The sequence below is a fragment of the Chelon labrosus genome (genome assembly GCF_963514085.1).
Source record: "Chelon labrosus genome assembly, chromosome: 5".
NCBI classification, from domain to species: Eukaryota; Metazoa; Chordata; class Actinopteri; order Mugiliformes; family Mugilidae; genus Chelon; species Chelon labrosus.
In genome coordinates this window covers 24,001,383-24,016,842 of record NC_140341.1, presented here as the reverse complement: position 1 = coordinate 24,016,842, position 15,460 = coordinate 24,001,383, and the positions used below count along the sequence as shown (strand labels likewise).

Here is a 15,460-nt window from a genome sequence, read left to right as displayed (position 1 = left end):
TGTAGGATTGCTATTCTAACTTGTTGAAACGTGACCGATGTGCAGCACTAATCCTTCATTCTCTGTGTATATATTAAGAGTTTTCAATGGAGACACTTCATTGAATATCCTCACTACATGATAATATATATCAGGAGAAGCAAACTTACATTTTCTTCCATCAGTGTGATATGTTGAGAATGTCACCTTACTGGAAGTGGACCAACGTCATGGCTAAGCTTAACCACCACATTTCTGGGTGTCTCTCTTTCTGTTGGTTTCCTCTTTTTCTTTCCATCAAACCCTTTTCCTTTCCTCTGGTCTTTGCCCCTTGTTTTTTCGGTGTTTCTGTTTTCTTCCCCTCCACCCCCACCCCAAATCCTCCTTCCACCCATCCAGAAGTGCCACAGCTGACCGACCTCAGCTTCGAGGATGTGAGCGACACCAGCATCAGCCTCCGCTGGTCGCCGCTCAACACCACAGCCGTCACTGGTTACAGGATCACGGTGGTCGCAGCTGGCGAGAGCGTGCCCATCTTTGAAGACATGGTCCTGTCAACGACTGGTCAATACACAGTTTATGGACTGGAGCCCGGCATCGACTATGACATTAGCGTGATCACTGTGACGGAGAATGGCGAGAGCGAACCAACCACGATCACCCAACAGACCTGTAAGAGCCACATTTCTATCAAGCTAAAACAAATATCAATAGTACATAAACTGTTAATGAAAGAACCATTCATTTCTAAATAAGAAAACCAAACTGACAAACTATCTAGAGAAAGATCTGGAGTGTGGTTTGAATTACAAATGACATAGTCTGTATTGAGATTATGTAATGCAGTGAGGTTCTTATTAACCCGTTGACATGGCTCTTCAAACAAAAAACCTTTTAAGTTGCATGCTGTGTTGTCAGTGTAATAATCCTCTGTGTGTCTGTGTACGCGTGGACCATCTGGTTTTAGTTGAGAGGTTTTATCATACTGACTCTTATTTTGCCCCCCAGTGCAAACACTGCATGTTTTCTCACTTTCAAGATGTTGTAAAACTTCAGACACTGACACACACATAAAACACTTCTCTTTTAAAAGCTGATAGTGTAAATATATCACCCTCAGCCCTTTCTCTATGTTCTTATTTTACATGCTTCTTCTCTACCCTTTCACTCTTTCATGTAATTACTGCTATTCCCTGACGACATTTTACAAGCAGTAAATCTAACATGACCTTTTGCTTACATCCTGAATCTGTCTCTTTCTTAAAGCTGTGCCATCCCCCACTGATCTGGGTTTTGGTGAGGTTGGGCCTGACAGTATGGAAATAACCTGGGTCTCTCCCCATGTCCCGAACAACGGCGAGATTACCAACTTCCTTATTAGGTAAGAACAGAATCATTACATGACCTTGAAGCTCAATAAAATGTCTCATTCTGTTAACCGATTTTAGTAAACCCCATGAAATCACAGTATAACCAAATGGTGTTCTTGTTGTTGGTCTTATTCAGGTATCACCCCATCGACGATGAAGATGAGATTACAGAAACTAGCGTAGGAGGCAGGGATAACAGCGTGGTGCTCAGGAGTAAGTTGTAGCAAGTTAAAATGATGCTCAGCAACATACAAATACACAAATGACTCAATGTATATTAATGTTCTGTTTGCTGTCCACAGATCTACTGCCTAACACAGAGTATCTGGTGAGCGTGGTGTGTGTTTATGAGCAGAGAGAGAGCTCACCCCTTGTTGGCACCAGAAAAACAGGTGATTATAAATGACCTGGTTTAAGATGTCAGTGAGCAAATTAGATCCATATGTTGATTTTTTTCCTTCCCCTTGACCATAATCCATCTTTTACTCTCTCCCTACCTCCTTCAGCTCTGGATTCACCCGTTGGCCTACGCTTCTCTGAGATCTTGACCAACTCGTTTACCATCCACTGGTTCGCTCCCCAGAGCAAAATCACTGGTTATCGCATCCGTTACCAGATGGCCAGCGGTGGGAGAGCCAAGGATGAGAGGCTGCCCCCCTCCAGGAACCACTTCACTCTGACCGGACTCACTGCAGACACTGAGTACTTGGTCAACATCTACGCAGTCAGCTTCACACAAGAGAGCCTGCCGCTCAGTGGGAAACAGAAAACAAGTATGAACGGCAGATTTAAGAGATTGTTTACTCCATTTACTCACTATATTATCACCAAAACGTTATTGATGTATTTCTTTTTGTCTCCCAACTTTTATTTTGTTGTCTTTCTCCAGTCTCTGATGCTCCCACCGACCTTGAAGTTCTAGACTCGTCACCCACGAGCATCACCGTCCGCTGGGCTGCCCCACCAGTTACCGTGCGCTACTACAGGATCACCCATGGAGAGTCAGGTAAACTCCACTGAAGTTACATTAGTTTCTGAAGTGATTTTGCATTGGGAAATGAAAGAATTTTCTTGATATCTAATTAATTGTCACCATTTCTGTTTCTAGTAATGATTCCTGACATTGCTTCTCTATATAGGTGTAATGATTATTCAAGGATAGTATTGATTGTTTATCTATCACACTGTCACCCTCCATCCAGGTGGTCACAGTAATCCTAAGGAGTTCACAGTGCCTGGCTCTCAGTCGACTGCCACAATCAATAACTTGAAGCCTGGTACTGACTACACAATCACCGTCTACGCTGTGACTGGTAGAGGAGATAGCCCTGCATCCAGTATTCCAATCTATGTTACACACAAGACAGGTACAGACACACTTTCAGATGCACAACAGAGTTACACATATGTTCAGTGTTGTAATATCTTCAAAGTTTCAATTCACTATTTTCTCTTGTCTTAGGTGTCGACGCTCCCTCTGAAATGGAAGTGACAAATCTGAATGACAACAGCGTCACCGTAAGGTGGACTCCTGCTCAGGGCCCAATCAAGGGATACAGGGTGACTGGGGTCCCCTTAAATGGACAGGGACCCTCTTTCACAGAGGTGGTGGCTCCAGGTAATGTGTTTACATTCACAGGTTGTAGCATATCGCCAGTATGAAGCTCGATTAACTGTAAAGTTTAAGCCACTTTCATATCCTCTTCCTTCTCTTTCAGACCAGACAGAGATTACTTTCTCAGGCCTGATGCCTTCAGTGGAATATACTTTGAGTGTGTCTGCTCTTGGACAAGATGGAGAGAGCACTCCAGTGGTTGTGAATGCTTTAACAAGTAAGGCACATTTGAAGAATTACGGTCCTTCACAAAACAACCAATTTTCTACTTTGTAGTATAATTCTGCTTCTCTAGCACCAATACAATCCCCTCTCCTCACTGCTTTCCTCACTGATTTAGATGTAGACCGTCCCAAGGACCTGAGCTTCTCAGATATTGACTCCACCTCACTGCGGATCACCTGGGACAGCCCTGAGGGAATTGTTACATCTTACCGGGTCCTGTATTCAAGCCCAGAGGAGGGTGAGAGAGAGCTGCGTCCTGCTCCCCGAGGAGATGCAGACTCCACTGTTATCTATGGTCTCCAGCCTGGCACCGAATACACTGTGAAGGTCATTGCCTTGCATAACGACAAGGCCAGCACACCCCTGATCGGAACACAAGCTACAGGTAGAGAAGGAACTACAAATTTACAAATTTTTGATTTGTATGCTGTATACTCGAGGTGAAGATTCTGATAAGAAATTTCAGCTTTTGAGTCATCAATTTTTCCATTGCTCAAAATCTGTACTTGTATTACATGTACAGATAGATACATTACTGGTGCCCGTTTCCCATTAACCTTACTGTTTTCTTTTTTTTCATCCCATCCAGTGATCTCTCCTCCTACCAACCTCCAGTTCTCCCAGGTTGGTCCTACCTCTTTCACTATGAGGTGGACTGCGCCAGGTCAGGAAAACCGAATAACTGGCCTGACAGGTCTTACCGGCTACCGTGTGGTGGTGAACCCAAAGAACAAGAGTGGACCCACCAAAGAGATCAACCTGGCCCCAGACACTACTGAGGCACACATCTCTGGACTCATGGTGAGTGCAAATAAAATCAGCATGAGGTCACTGATAATGTGGTTGGACCGCTGCTACCCGACGATTGCAGGCTGGTGGTAATGTGTTTGGTGGAGGTCTTCCCAGTGTGCATACTTAATCTCAGTGCTATGGTGATTGTGACAACCATTTTTTTCCCCATTAGATTGCAACTACCTATGAAGTCCATGTTTATGCCCTGAAGAACTCTCTGACCAGCAGACCAGTCCAAGGAGAGATCACCACTCTGGAAAGTGAGTTGCTTTGGCATAATGAATTGTCTCTTTCTCCTGGTTTTGTTTCATCTTACTAATAGTATTTCCTGTTACTTTTGTACCTCAAGATATCAGCCCCCCTCGCCGTGTACGTATCTCTGATGTTAACGATTCCTCCATCACCCTGACCTGGCGGTCCAAGACAGAAACCATCTCCGGGTTCCTGGTAGAGGTCAAATCCACCTCCTCTTCTCCAGGCTACATACCTATTCAAAAGACCATCGGCCCTGACTCACGCGCTTACACTATTACAGGTACACAAATATCAGAATCCAAATACACAAAACTGAAACCTGTGGCTGTAAGACTAATACAAACTTTACATGTAACATTGATTGATCAGTGATTCACTGATCACTTCATGGTATTTCTACACATCATTTCTTACTAACTGTCTGTGTCTATACTTAAGGTCTGGAGGCAGGCACCAATTATGAGATCAACATGTATACACTGAAAGGCAATGGACGCAGTGTGCCGTTCACACTCACTGCCACCACAGGTAACCAATGAACTGTATCCTGCAGTTTCACTCAACAGCTGTACATCATTGTCCCATGTTACACCTTCACAGAATTGTTGCTGCTGTATTGTGTATTCAGTAAAAATATATAACACTATTGGCAACAAAGATAGATATGGAAAACTCAAATACATTCCAGCTAAAAACAAATAGATACAGTATTAGCAGTTAATAGCAGATTCAGTATTTTATATTTAGTGTGGAATATCGCCCAAAATAACATGTATTTCACGACTTCCTTTTCTCTCTTCTAGCTCAACCATTGGTCATCCCACCCACCAATATTCGCTTCACCTCCCTGAATCCTAACAGCATCTCTTTCATGTGGGAGCCGTCACGCACACCAAAGGTCACTGGGTATTATGTCACCTATGAGGAGGCTGGAGGTTTGCCTCGAGAAGTCATTCCTAGACCCCACGCAGGCCAGCTCTACACCACTATCAATGGTGCGTGTGCATAAGACTTACTGTGCACAGATAAATGCTAAAAATGTATTCTGTTTTAAAATAAATGAACTTTGTTTATTTGTCCGATCATAGATCTGAAACCAGGGACGGAGTATGTCATTAAGATTGTGGCGCTGCAGAATGCTTTGAGAAGCACACCTCTAGTGGGCAAGGCCAGGACCCGTAAGTTAAGCCATCATTTACCTAGTAGCATTTAAAGACCAGAACAAACTTAAGATCTTTCATTTTCTTCTTTTTAATAGTTGACTAGTCACAAATTGTGCATACGTTTAAATACGTAAGCCATTTCCCAGGGCAAAAAATAAGTTTCTCTTTTACCTTCTGCTGTCAATTTGGAGAAACAGAGCAATGTTGCTGAACTTTCAAACTATTATTGTTTCATCTTAAATTATGACATACTAAAAGTATGATGTAGTACTTATGTAGTGGAATAATAAACTAAACCGATATGAAGTATTCCTACGAACATGTTAACGATTAGACCATTAAGTTAATAATTTAAAGCTGTTTTTATATTACCCACTTTCACAGATTGCACCAAGACTCGTGCTAATTAGCTGACGTAATCTTTTCTCTTTATTTTAGGAGAGAACTCTGAGATCTCCTTACACTTGTCATGATTGATGTAATGAGGAGTAACAAACAGAATAAATAATAATTGCGTAGCTAGTTTGATAGCTATGTTGTGTGGCCCTCTGCTGGCTTTAAAGTGAAATTACACTGCAGAATGATTTTATACCTAATTCTGATGTGGAAAATTACATTTTCAATTACATCCCCATGTAAAACTATTTGGGAAACTATTTAGAGCACTTAATTTTGATTGAATCCACACAAAGACTATCTTTGAACAGCTATATAACCAATGAGGTCCAAAGTATAACTTGTACTGGGATCAGATACAATACATATACACAATATACAATCTCTGTGTGGGAATTTTCCCCCCTGACATTTAGATAAGAGGACATCCGTGGAAGACATTGTGTGTCTTTTAGCTTATAAAAATCCAGCTAGTAAAAGGATGCATTTACTTTGTTGTGCTTGCGTCTAATAGCCATATATTTCTCATCCAATCAGAACCGGCTACAGATATTCCATTACTGGTCCCTGAGCTGCCTCAGCTTCCTGTTCCTCATCGACCCGGCACTGACATTCTGGATGTTCCAGAGACCTTCAATGACAAAATGTAAGCATCCATATGAAGACATGGAAATTATTAATTAAGCTCAAGAAAGCAACACCTACAACCCATGCCAATTTATGTTAAAAAAAAAGCCTTAAAAATGTTTTTTATATGTATACATGTATATCTGTATTGTATATTTGTTTTTTAACACACATTCTTTTGACTTCTTATCTCATCCTTCTCTTCTTCCATGTCCAGTTTTGACTACAACCACGTCCAATTCGCTGGTACCGGTGGCCAGAGCCAACCAGGCCAACAGGGTCAGCACATCTACACAGAGTATCAGGGCCTAGGCCCCAATAATGGATTTTATGGCCCCTACAATGGACCCAAAGAGGGCCAGAGACCCACACTCAAAGAACCCCTGGTTTATATTCCTGTAGCAGGCCCAGATGGAAACAGAGTACCCTTGGTAAAGGTGTGTGACTTAAACCTGATGTACCTCTTAAATGTTTTAATCCTTTTGCAAAATATTATATTTAACAAACAGTAGTTTAGATTTTCTGTAGGATTCTGTACAATTAACTTAAAATCTGATTCGGAATTATTATGTTTTTTTTATATTTAACATGAAATGTATTGTATTACTTCACACCGCCACAATGTCTTACTCTTCAGGTGAGCGACGGCCCTCTCCCAGGTCTTGCATTTGGTTTCCCTGACAATGAAACAGAGCTGCCCCAAGAAGCACAGACAATCACAACCATCTCCTGGCAACCTGTTCCTCAAACGTCAGAGTATGAAGTGTCCTGTAATCCCATCACACACCTGGAGGAAAAAGGCTTCCAGGTATGCCCAGACGCATGTTTACATTCACATGTGTTCACTACTAGAGAAGGACTTGTGCTCACTGCATCTTTCTCTGTACAGATGCGTCTTCCAGGCACCTCCAACAGCGCCACACTGATTGGACTGACATCTGGAGCTTCCTATAATGTTGTAGTGGAAGCTATGACGGGTGGAGCTAAAGAGAAGGTTCTGGAGGAAGTTGTAACTGTTGGCAATGCTGGTACGTTTGAGTTTAAAGCAAAGCGTGTTTGCACAAAGTTACACCTTAAGACTTTAACAATGTTTTTATAGTAAAATTGTAATAAATACAACCTTTTCATTTTGAATATCCTCTCTTTCTCTGTCATATCAAAGCAGGCAAGGAAGACCACATCAATTGATAGCACTTCCTTAACATTTTTATTTTTTTCCCATTCCTTAGTTCCAGGTGACATCCCTGTTACCACCAACCGGGATGTGTGTTACGACACATTCACACACACCTACCACGAGGTGGGCTCAGAGTGGGAGCGCATGTCTGAGACGGGCTTCAAGCTGTGGTGCCACTGCCTGGGGCTGGGCAGTGGTCACTTTAGGTGTGATTCTTCCAGTGAGTGGCTTATTAACCCCCATCCCATCATGCTTTGCAGACACCCACAAACACACCATGGAATTGGAAAAACTAATCCAACAATTCTATGTGATTTACTCAAAAGGAATTTATAACAAACTGTAAATAATTATAACATTTTATCTCATCCACATTATAAATTCCTAGGCACATTACAAGCCATAGACTCATGTTCTATGTGCAGCAGCGTGCAGTAATAAAATGGCCGGCATGGGCAGAATGAGCATTTATAAATAGATATTTACATGAACTTTTTGTCTCATTTATAATTATCTATACTTATGTATTGTATTGTGTATGTTAGGATTCAATCTTTTAAATGAATTCATAATAAAATCAAAAAGTAGTATACATCACACACTGCTTCATCAGGTTCACGTGACGTGAACCTGATGAAGCAAATTGCGAAACGCGTTGTTCACGCCAAATAAAGTCAGCAAAATACTCTCCAGTGTGCGATGTATACTACTTTTTGATTTTGTAATAGTTATATTGCACACCATCAGCACCTGGAGGAAGAAGGGCTGTGCACAGGGACTTTGTACCTTGATGAATTCATAATAAAGTTGATAGTGCTAACAGTATATGAATCTGCCCATGCCGACTGTAAACACTTCACAATAAGAGCACAGAAAGCTAAACTAAGCTTACTGGTCAGCCATATTATCAGTTATTTGTATTGTCCATAATTGTCCAAAGCTAACATGACAATACAAGAACTGAGATCATCAACCAATACTGTGAATACTGTGAAACTTTTTCTGCTCTGAAAATGGGAAAGGTTCTGAGTATATTTAAGTTGGGCTGCTCTTCACATTTATTGATGAACCCCTCTCCTTTCATATACCCACATCATTCTTCTTCCTCCTTACTCCTCTTTTACATCTCGTCTACGTCCCTTCCTTGCATTTGTGTCTCGTTACTCCCACGTTACTCCCTTGCTCTTTCCTCCTGCTACCTTCTGCTTCTGCCCCTCTCTCTGCCTTTCTACAGAGTGGTGTCATGATAACGGTAATAACTACCGTATTGGAGAAAAGTGGGATCGTCACGCTGAGAATGGTCACATGATGAGCTGCACCTGTCTGGGCAATGGAAAGGGAGAATTCAAATGTGAACCTCGTAAGTACAGACTGATATACAGCCAAGAGGACATGCACTTGTAGATTGAGATACATAATGTCTCTGTTAAGTTTCATTGCCCATTTATATTTGTTATAAAATAAATTGTGCCTGTCTTACACAAACATGAACCACTTCCTGGTTGGCACACACTTAAATGAAGTATGTTACATCTCAGGTAGAGATACTGTTTGATCTTTATTAAACAAGTTTCATTCTACAGATGAGTCGACGTGTTATGACAATGGGAAAATGTACCAGATTGGAAACCAGTGGCAGAAGGAATACCTGGGTGCCATCTGTACATGTACCTGCTATGGAGGACAACAGGTAACAAAATCACTTTGCGGGCACAACACACACACCAGAAAGCCGTCTGATCACGTGCTCACCACAGTGCGGTTCTTTTACACAAAAGTAACCTTTCCCTCTTCCTTTTAAGGGCTGGCGATGTGAGAACTGTAAAAGACCAGGAGGACCGACTGATGTGGATGCTGACCTCCTGCAACCTCTTCCCTCAGACGCCTTTGACCGGTACAGAGAAAACGCTCTACGCAAACTGGTTAGTGTTGCACCGTTTTTCTCTAAAAACAAAATTGTTCTGTTAAACTTATCATTATGAAGAATGAATATGACAAACCTGAAAATTAACATTTAATCTAAGATACAGCTACTGTATATGATGAAAAAATAGAAATAAACTAAATAATAGAAAAATGACAAAAGTCAACATCCATTTTTAAATGGGGCACACAGATGAAAATGTGTCAGCAGAGATATCCATTCAGTTTGTAGGTTTAAAGATGTGTTAGTTTTGATCTGTGATTCCTGAACTAGGAAATATGATAATACAAATAACAATGTGTAATTACTAAATAACACTGTGGAAACTATACATGCCATGAAAGCTTATTATTAAATCAACTTTTTCTCTATTTTCCTATTTTCTTTGGCTATTTTCTTCCTCTCTCTCAGAACATCCAGTGTCCGATTGAATGTTTGAGGCCAGAGCTGCTTGCAGATGCTCAGAGCCCCCTAGAGTAGAGAAGAAGGGTGCTTGAGTAAATTAGGGGAAAGAAGTGAGATCCCCTAACAGCATCACCATCACCACTTCAAGAAGGAAACCTCCTTTCATTAAGAGAAGACCTTTCCATCACATTTGTGCCTTCATGGTTTTCACCACACCAAATTGTAGTGCCTTAAAAGACCTTTCTACTCCAAACTCTGCCTTTTTCATGTTGGGTTTGATTCTCTCTTCTCCAACAGGAAAACAGGGATTTTTTTTTTTTATCAGAAAGATGTTTGTCTGAGCACAAATCTTGTTACTTCATCACTTCAAACCTGCCCGCCACACAAACACACACACAGACACATAACATGCAGTATTTTTATGTATTTGTATTGTTGTATTGGGGCTTTTATCAGAGCATTCCATGACAGTTCCCTTTCTCTGATCATTACTGGAAATCTTTAAATGTAACAAAAATGATAAGATTTTAAATAAGGATGTCCCCTGATAATAACTGTAGCCACCTTTTGTTGTGTTTCCCATATGAAGTTTCACTGTGATTAATATGTATTCAGGAGATATTTAGGTAATATAGAATGCATATTGCAAGGCCTTTTGTATTTCCAAATCAGAAAAGAGAGTTACAGTATTCCAAGTGATCCCCAAAACACAAGAAGATGTGACGGTCACAATCAGATTTAATTCAAGATTACTTGACAGATTTTATTAAGTTGAATCTGGATTCTTTGTAATGAAGGAGACTACTCCTCATTAGAAAGAATCTCCACCTCTGTGGTATGTGTCCTGCTATTCTGAAGAGAAGAGCTACCGATCAATAATCAGATTCTTTTGTAAGAAAAATTCCTTTTAAAGATAAGCACTGTTTTTGAGGTGGCATTATATTGCCTATCTATTATTACTGTGTAGGCTCTCGAATTCACATCGTATATGTGGTCGTGTCATTTGTAAGTTGTTTTGAAAGGACACAATATGCAACTGTTGAAACCAAAGCTTACTGACCAAAAGTAAACTGTTATTTCAAAAAATGAATTAGAAAATTCGCCCTTATTTCCAAGTGAAATACATTTTAGTGTTTGTATTTTTTATTCATTCCTTTTTATTTATCCCTTTCTGTTTAGGCATTTTGTTCAATGCTATTTTGGGGTGTACACTTTATTTTTGATTTATTTGATTTTTTTTTTTTGATTTTTTTTTTTTATATATTGTTGGTGCCTGACTCTGAACTACTGTGGACTGAATCTTTTTAATAAACTGAACAAAACTCACACCAGCTTCTACCAGTTTCTGTTTGGAGAGGATGAATATGTATCTGGATGTTTCTTGAGAATGAACTAGTGTATGGCCATTATTCTGAAAAGAATGCGAAAATCTATACCGGAAATGCTCCTGTGGCGCGGAGTCGTTGAAGGCAAATGCGCTCTTTCATTGGCTCAGCCAGGGCCGGTTCTAGGTAGGCATATTTGAGGGGGCAGTCAGAAATGTGAAGGGGGCATCATGTGTACACATCACGCACCAGCACTTTTTTTCCCTGTGCTTATAGTAACAGTGTTTTCTTTGTTGAATTGGGTTTTTAGCTATGTGTCCAAGCATAACCTGGAGAAGTGGTTGCACTTTGTCAGGCCTCTACCTTCAGACCTGTCCAACTTGGGTGTCCCACCTGAAGACTAAGCTCCTGTTGGTATAGCTCTTAGGGTCACTGAGGCACGCAAACCCCCTGACCACAATAAGGTGGCAATCCCTCAGGGGGGAACTGAAAAATAAAAATAAAATAAATAAATAAGATATCCTTCATCCAGATTTTATCAACCAACAACATAACATTTAGCTTAACTGGATGGCCTAATTCTCAAATAAATTTAACCTAAAGTTGGACTTCACACATCATAGTCAATATTTACAAAACTGAAAGGCAGTCTTATGAATAATAATAAAAAAAAAATCTTCTCAAACTAATTTATAAAACACAACAGATATAGAACAGAACATTTTATGTTTTTTTCTTCTTTTTTTTTTGGCTTTTTTCATTTTTTTTTGTTGGCAACTTAACAGCTCAAAAAATCTCTTTTTTTCTCCACTCCTCTCTCATTTCTCTCCACTCCACTCTACAAAAACAGTCTCCTGTTTCCCTTTGTAAAAAATCTCACAAATTCATCCATGTCCAAGTTATTTGTTATGGACTTCTCATGGGCCAAGATCACCAGATTCCTCTTTCTCTTGTGTAACATGGTGCGACGATAGGGGGTTAGAACACATGAGAATGTGGAGAAGGAACTCTCACATGCTGCTGAAGACACACCAATTACCAGGGCTGTTACATACAATTTATGCAACTCAGGAAAGGCTTCCTTGTACTCCTGCAGGTGTTTAGACACAGTGGACAGGTCTGTTTCATTTGGACATTTCTTGAGCAGTAACTGTTTTGCCACAAGGATTTCATTTTTCAGACTTGCATTGTCTGCCACTGTGCCAGCCAGCACAGCCAGGGGGTGCAACTGGGTTGAATCTAGAAATGTACTAGATTTAAGTGCAAGACTAAATAGGGCTTTCATCAGGTCAACATTTCTTTGTGAAAATCTAGTTTCCATTTCTGAAATGGCCCTGTCAGGGATGTTAAGCAGAGATCTTTTCAGAGACTGATGGGGATTAAGGATAGGATCATCAGAGTCTCTATGGCCCACAGTTGAGAGCACAACACTTTGACCAAGGTGTTTGCTCATTGTTCTCCTTCTCTTTGGAGGATGTGAATCATCTCCAGCAGCTGCCTGAGATAACTCTGCCCAAAACTCATCTTCACGTATGTTTTTTAGGGACTCCAGTGCTGCACAAACAACCTCAGAAGCACTGCACACATCCACAGACTGAGACTGTAGAATTGAATTTGCTGGTTTCAAGACACCAAGCACCTGCACTAGAAACTTTCCTGTCTCAAAGAAGTGATGCCTCTTAATTTGACATTGCAGGCCTGATGCCTCAGTGCACAAGTCAACTGCAGGATCACCATCCTCTGTCATTTCAGATAATATACTGAGAATATGGTCTTGATTTTCAACAATGCACCTTGTCACCTCATAGTGGCTTGTCCATCGGTTTTCAGAGTGAACTAGAGAGGTCAAAAAATCTTTTTGCACATGGTTCACTCTGCATGGCACGCACAACTACTAGGTGCAATTGGTGGCTGTAGCAGTGGATATATGGGACATATCTAGCAAGCTTCTTTTGGAGCAGAGGTTGTACACCACCTCTTACCCCACTCATCACAGAAGCCCCATCATAACACTGGCTCAGTATGTTGTCAGCACTGTAGCCAGCATCAGAGAGGTGTGTCAATATTTCAGAGGTGATGTACTCTGCATCAAGTTGATGCAAGTCAAGCAACCCAATAAGATGCTCCTCTGGAATGGAATTGCTGACGAAGCGAATCATCACAGACAGATTTTCCACATTGCACCTGTCTCTGGTCCCATCACTCTTGAGGCAGAACCCTGCAGAATCTGCATTTTCATACTTTTTCCTGATCTCTCCAAGCACCATGTCTGCCAGTGTTTCAATAATTTCATTTTGGATATCCTTAGATGTGTATTTTGCATTCTTCGGGATACCCTTAGCAATGCTTGCTAGCTTCTCATCCTTCTCTAAGGTATACTCCATCAGTTTTAGAAAGAGACCTGAAGCAATGTCGTTGTCAGCTGCATCATGCCTCAAAGTTTCTGCAGTCCCATGGAGCCCCAACTCATTTACACAGAGAAACTTAACAGCACTGCCCACACTCTTGACATAGTAATGTTTTTTTTCAAGTTGTGTTTTACCAACCAACAGGAAGTCAAAAGTTCCCCCTGTAGCCTTCTGCTTTTGTGCTGAGTCCACACAGTTGAAGCATGCACATGGTTGTGGCTGGACACATGTCTCTGTAGCCCCTTGTCTCGATCAAGTGCTGCTTTCCAATTGTTAAAACCAGTTAAGGTAAAAACAGCATCCCTCTCATTAACAGTGCTGCCATATTTCCGACAGGGGAAACAGAAGCAGGCGTCTCGCACCACAGAATACTCTAGTCATGGTTGTGTGCGGTACCAGGCAGGATTGAATGATCTCAGTGTTGTACCAAATGCATGCTTTGGGTAGCTACCCGGTATTGGCTGAGTTGGTGCATTGCCATTTAAGTCAATGGGTAGCTGAGCAGGCTGCTTTGGGGCAGAAGTTGTTGGGGGGATGGAGGGAGGTGCAGGAGAAGCAGTGCTTGCTGATGCTAAAGGTGCAGTTATGCTAGCTGCTGTCTCTGATGTACTAGCAGCAGCATCATTGCTACTACTATCAGTACATGCAGGAGCAGTACTGCACTTATTAAAAGCTCTGAAAAATGGATGCATTACACAGCATAAACTTTCTCTTTGTGAGCTGCTGGAAGCTGGAGCTGAAAATACGTAAGCTGGCTTTTTTTAAAAAAAAAAAAGAAAACTGATTATTTGAAACAAAAAATAATGCAGAACTACAGCATGTCAAGAATGTCACAGTTTGGTGCAAGATAGTTAAGTAAAATGCTATGGAAAATACGTAATTAAACGAACTACAAGTCCCGCATGCTGGCGCGTACAGAACCGACCAAAACTCCCTTCGTGTAACTACAGCTCTCGACATGACCCGATTTATAATGATTTTCACCTCGTTTGATGCTTCTGCCTTCGTCCTGGAAGAAGACGGTAAAGCTCAACAAGGAGACAGCCATAGTTCTCTAGTTACGTACATTGTTCGAGACGAGAGATGTAGTTCACTAAGCGATCTCGTACAAAACCTAATGTTGTTCAGCTTATTTACGTCAAATAATTTATCTCTTGACGTGAAAAATTATCTTTTAAATTCACACACATCATATGTGAAATTCATGCCACAAGTCGATCGGGACCAGAAAATAGGCGCGTTCGACTTCATGCAGATCTGACTTGACGTGATGCATGCTGGGTTGTTATGCTCATAGATCTCGAATATGATTGGTTAAAATGAACTTGTTCTACCCAGCATGCATCACGTCAAGTCAGATCTGCACAGATCTGCATGAAGTCGAACGCGCCTAATAATTATGATCTCTCCATAGCCTGGGTGTTCCCATACTGCTTTGCGCGCGATTTCATTCTCGCTGCAAAAGCAGTCTGGAAACCATCGCCAGAGAACGTCTAATATGGGGAGAAGTTCCACTCTCACTGAACTTCCGGGTTCTGAACTGTTGCAGTTCCACTCTGATTCCATATGAGGGCGCTCTCAGGACGAGTGCAGAATGAATGGCGGTCTATGGAGCAGTACCCCTCAAAATCCACTTTTCTCAGGATATAATTTTTTGTGCAGTAATTTGAATATTGAATTTGAAAGGAGATGTAAAGAAATTACACACTGCTGGGTGTTAGATTTTTTAGAGTCACTTATTTTGCTTTAAAAAGTATTTTAAAATGTCAATGACGTCATACACATCGTACGACCAGATA

The 15,460-nt window shown here is 41.1% G+C and overlaps 1 protein-coding gene across 1 annotated transcript in view; it reads left to right on the top strand.

The window, feature by feature from the left end:
* fn1a (fibronectin 1a) overlaps positions 1–11,254 on the top strand; it is a 28,397-nt gene extending 17,143 nt beyond the window's left edge. The window contains exons 25-49 of the mRNA XM_084545393.1: positions 379–651; positions 1,246–1,360; positions 1,486–1,562; positions 1,652–1,741; positions 1,856–2,122; positions 2,239–2,355; positions 2,552–2,716; positions 2,812–2,967; positions 3,068–3,181; positions 3,305–3,574; positions 3,779–3,990; positions 4,154–4,241; positions 4,331–4,516; positions 4,675–4,764; positions 5,040–5,231; positions 5,325–5,414; positions 6,333–6,441; positions 6,640–6,859; positions 7,060–7,230; positions 7,312–7,450; positions 7,652–7,819; positions 8,834–8,959; positions 9,183–9,289; positions 9,402–9,521; positions 9,935–11,254. Of these exons, the coding sequence (XP_084401519.1) occupies positions 379–651; positions 1,246–1,360; positions 1,486–1,562; positions 1,652–1,741; positions 1,856–2,122; positions 2,239–2,355; positions 2,552–2,716; positions 2,812–2,967; positions 3,068–3,181; positions 3,305–3,574; positions 3,779–3,990; positions 4,154–4,241; positions 4,331–4,516; positions 4,675–4,764; positions 5,040–5,231; positions 5,325–5,414; positions 6,333–6,441; positions 6,640–6,859; positions 7,060–7,230; positions 7,312–7,450; positions 7,652–7,819; positions 8,834–8,959; positions 9,183–9,289; positions 9,402–9,521; positions 9,935–10,003 (3,731 nt within the window). The 3' untranslated portion in view covers positions 10,004–11,254. The remainder of the gene's footprint in view (positions 1–378; positions 652–1,245; positions 1,361–1,485; positions 1,563–1,651; positions 1,742–1,855; positions 2,123–2,238; positions 2,356–2,551; positions 2,717–2,811; positions 2,968–3,067; positions 3,182–3,304; positions 3,575–3,778; positions 3,991–4,153; positions 4,242–4,330; positions 4,517–4,674; positions 4,765–5,039; positions 5,232–5,324; positions 5,415–6,332; positions 6,442–6,639; positions 6,860–7,059; positions 7,231–7,311; positions 7,451–7,651; positions 7,820–8,833; positions 8,960–9,182; positions 9,290–9,401; positions 9,522–9,934) is intronic.
* The last annotated feature ends 4,206 nt before the right edge of the window (positions 11,255–15,460 follow it).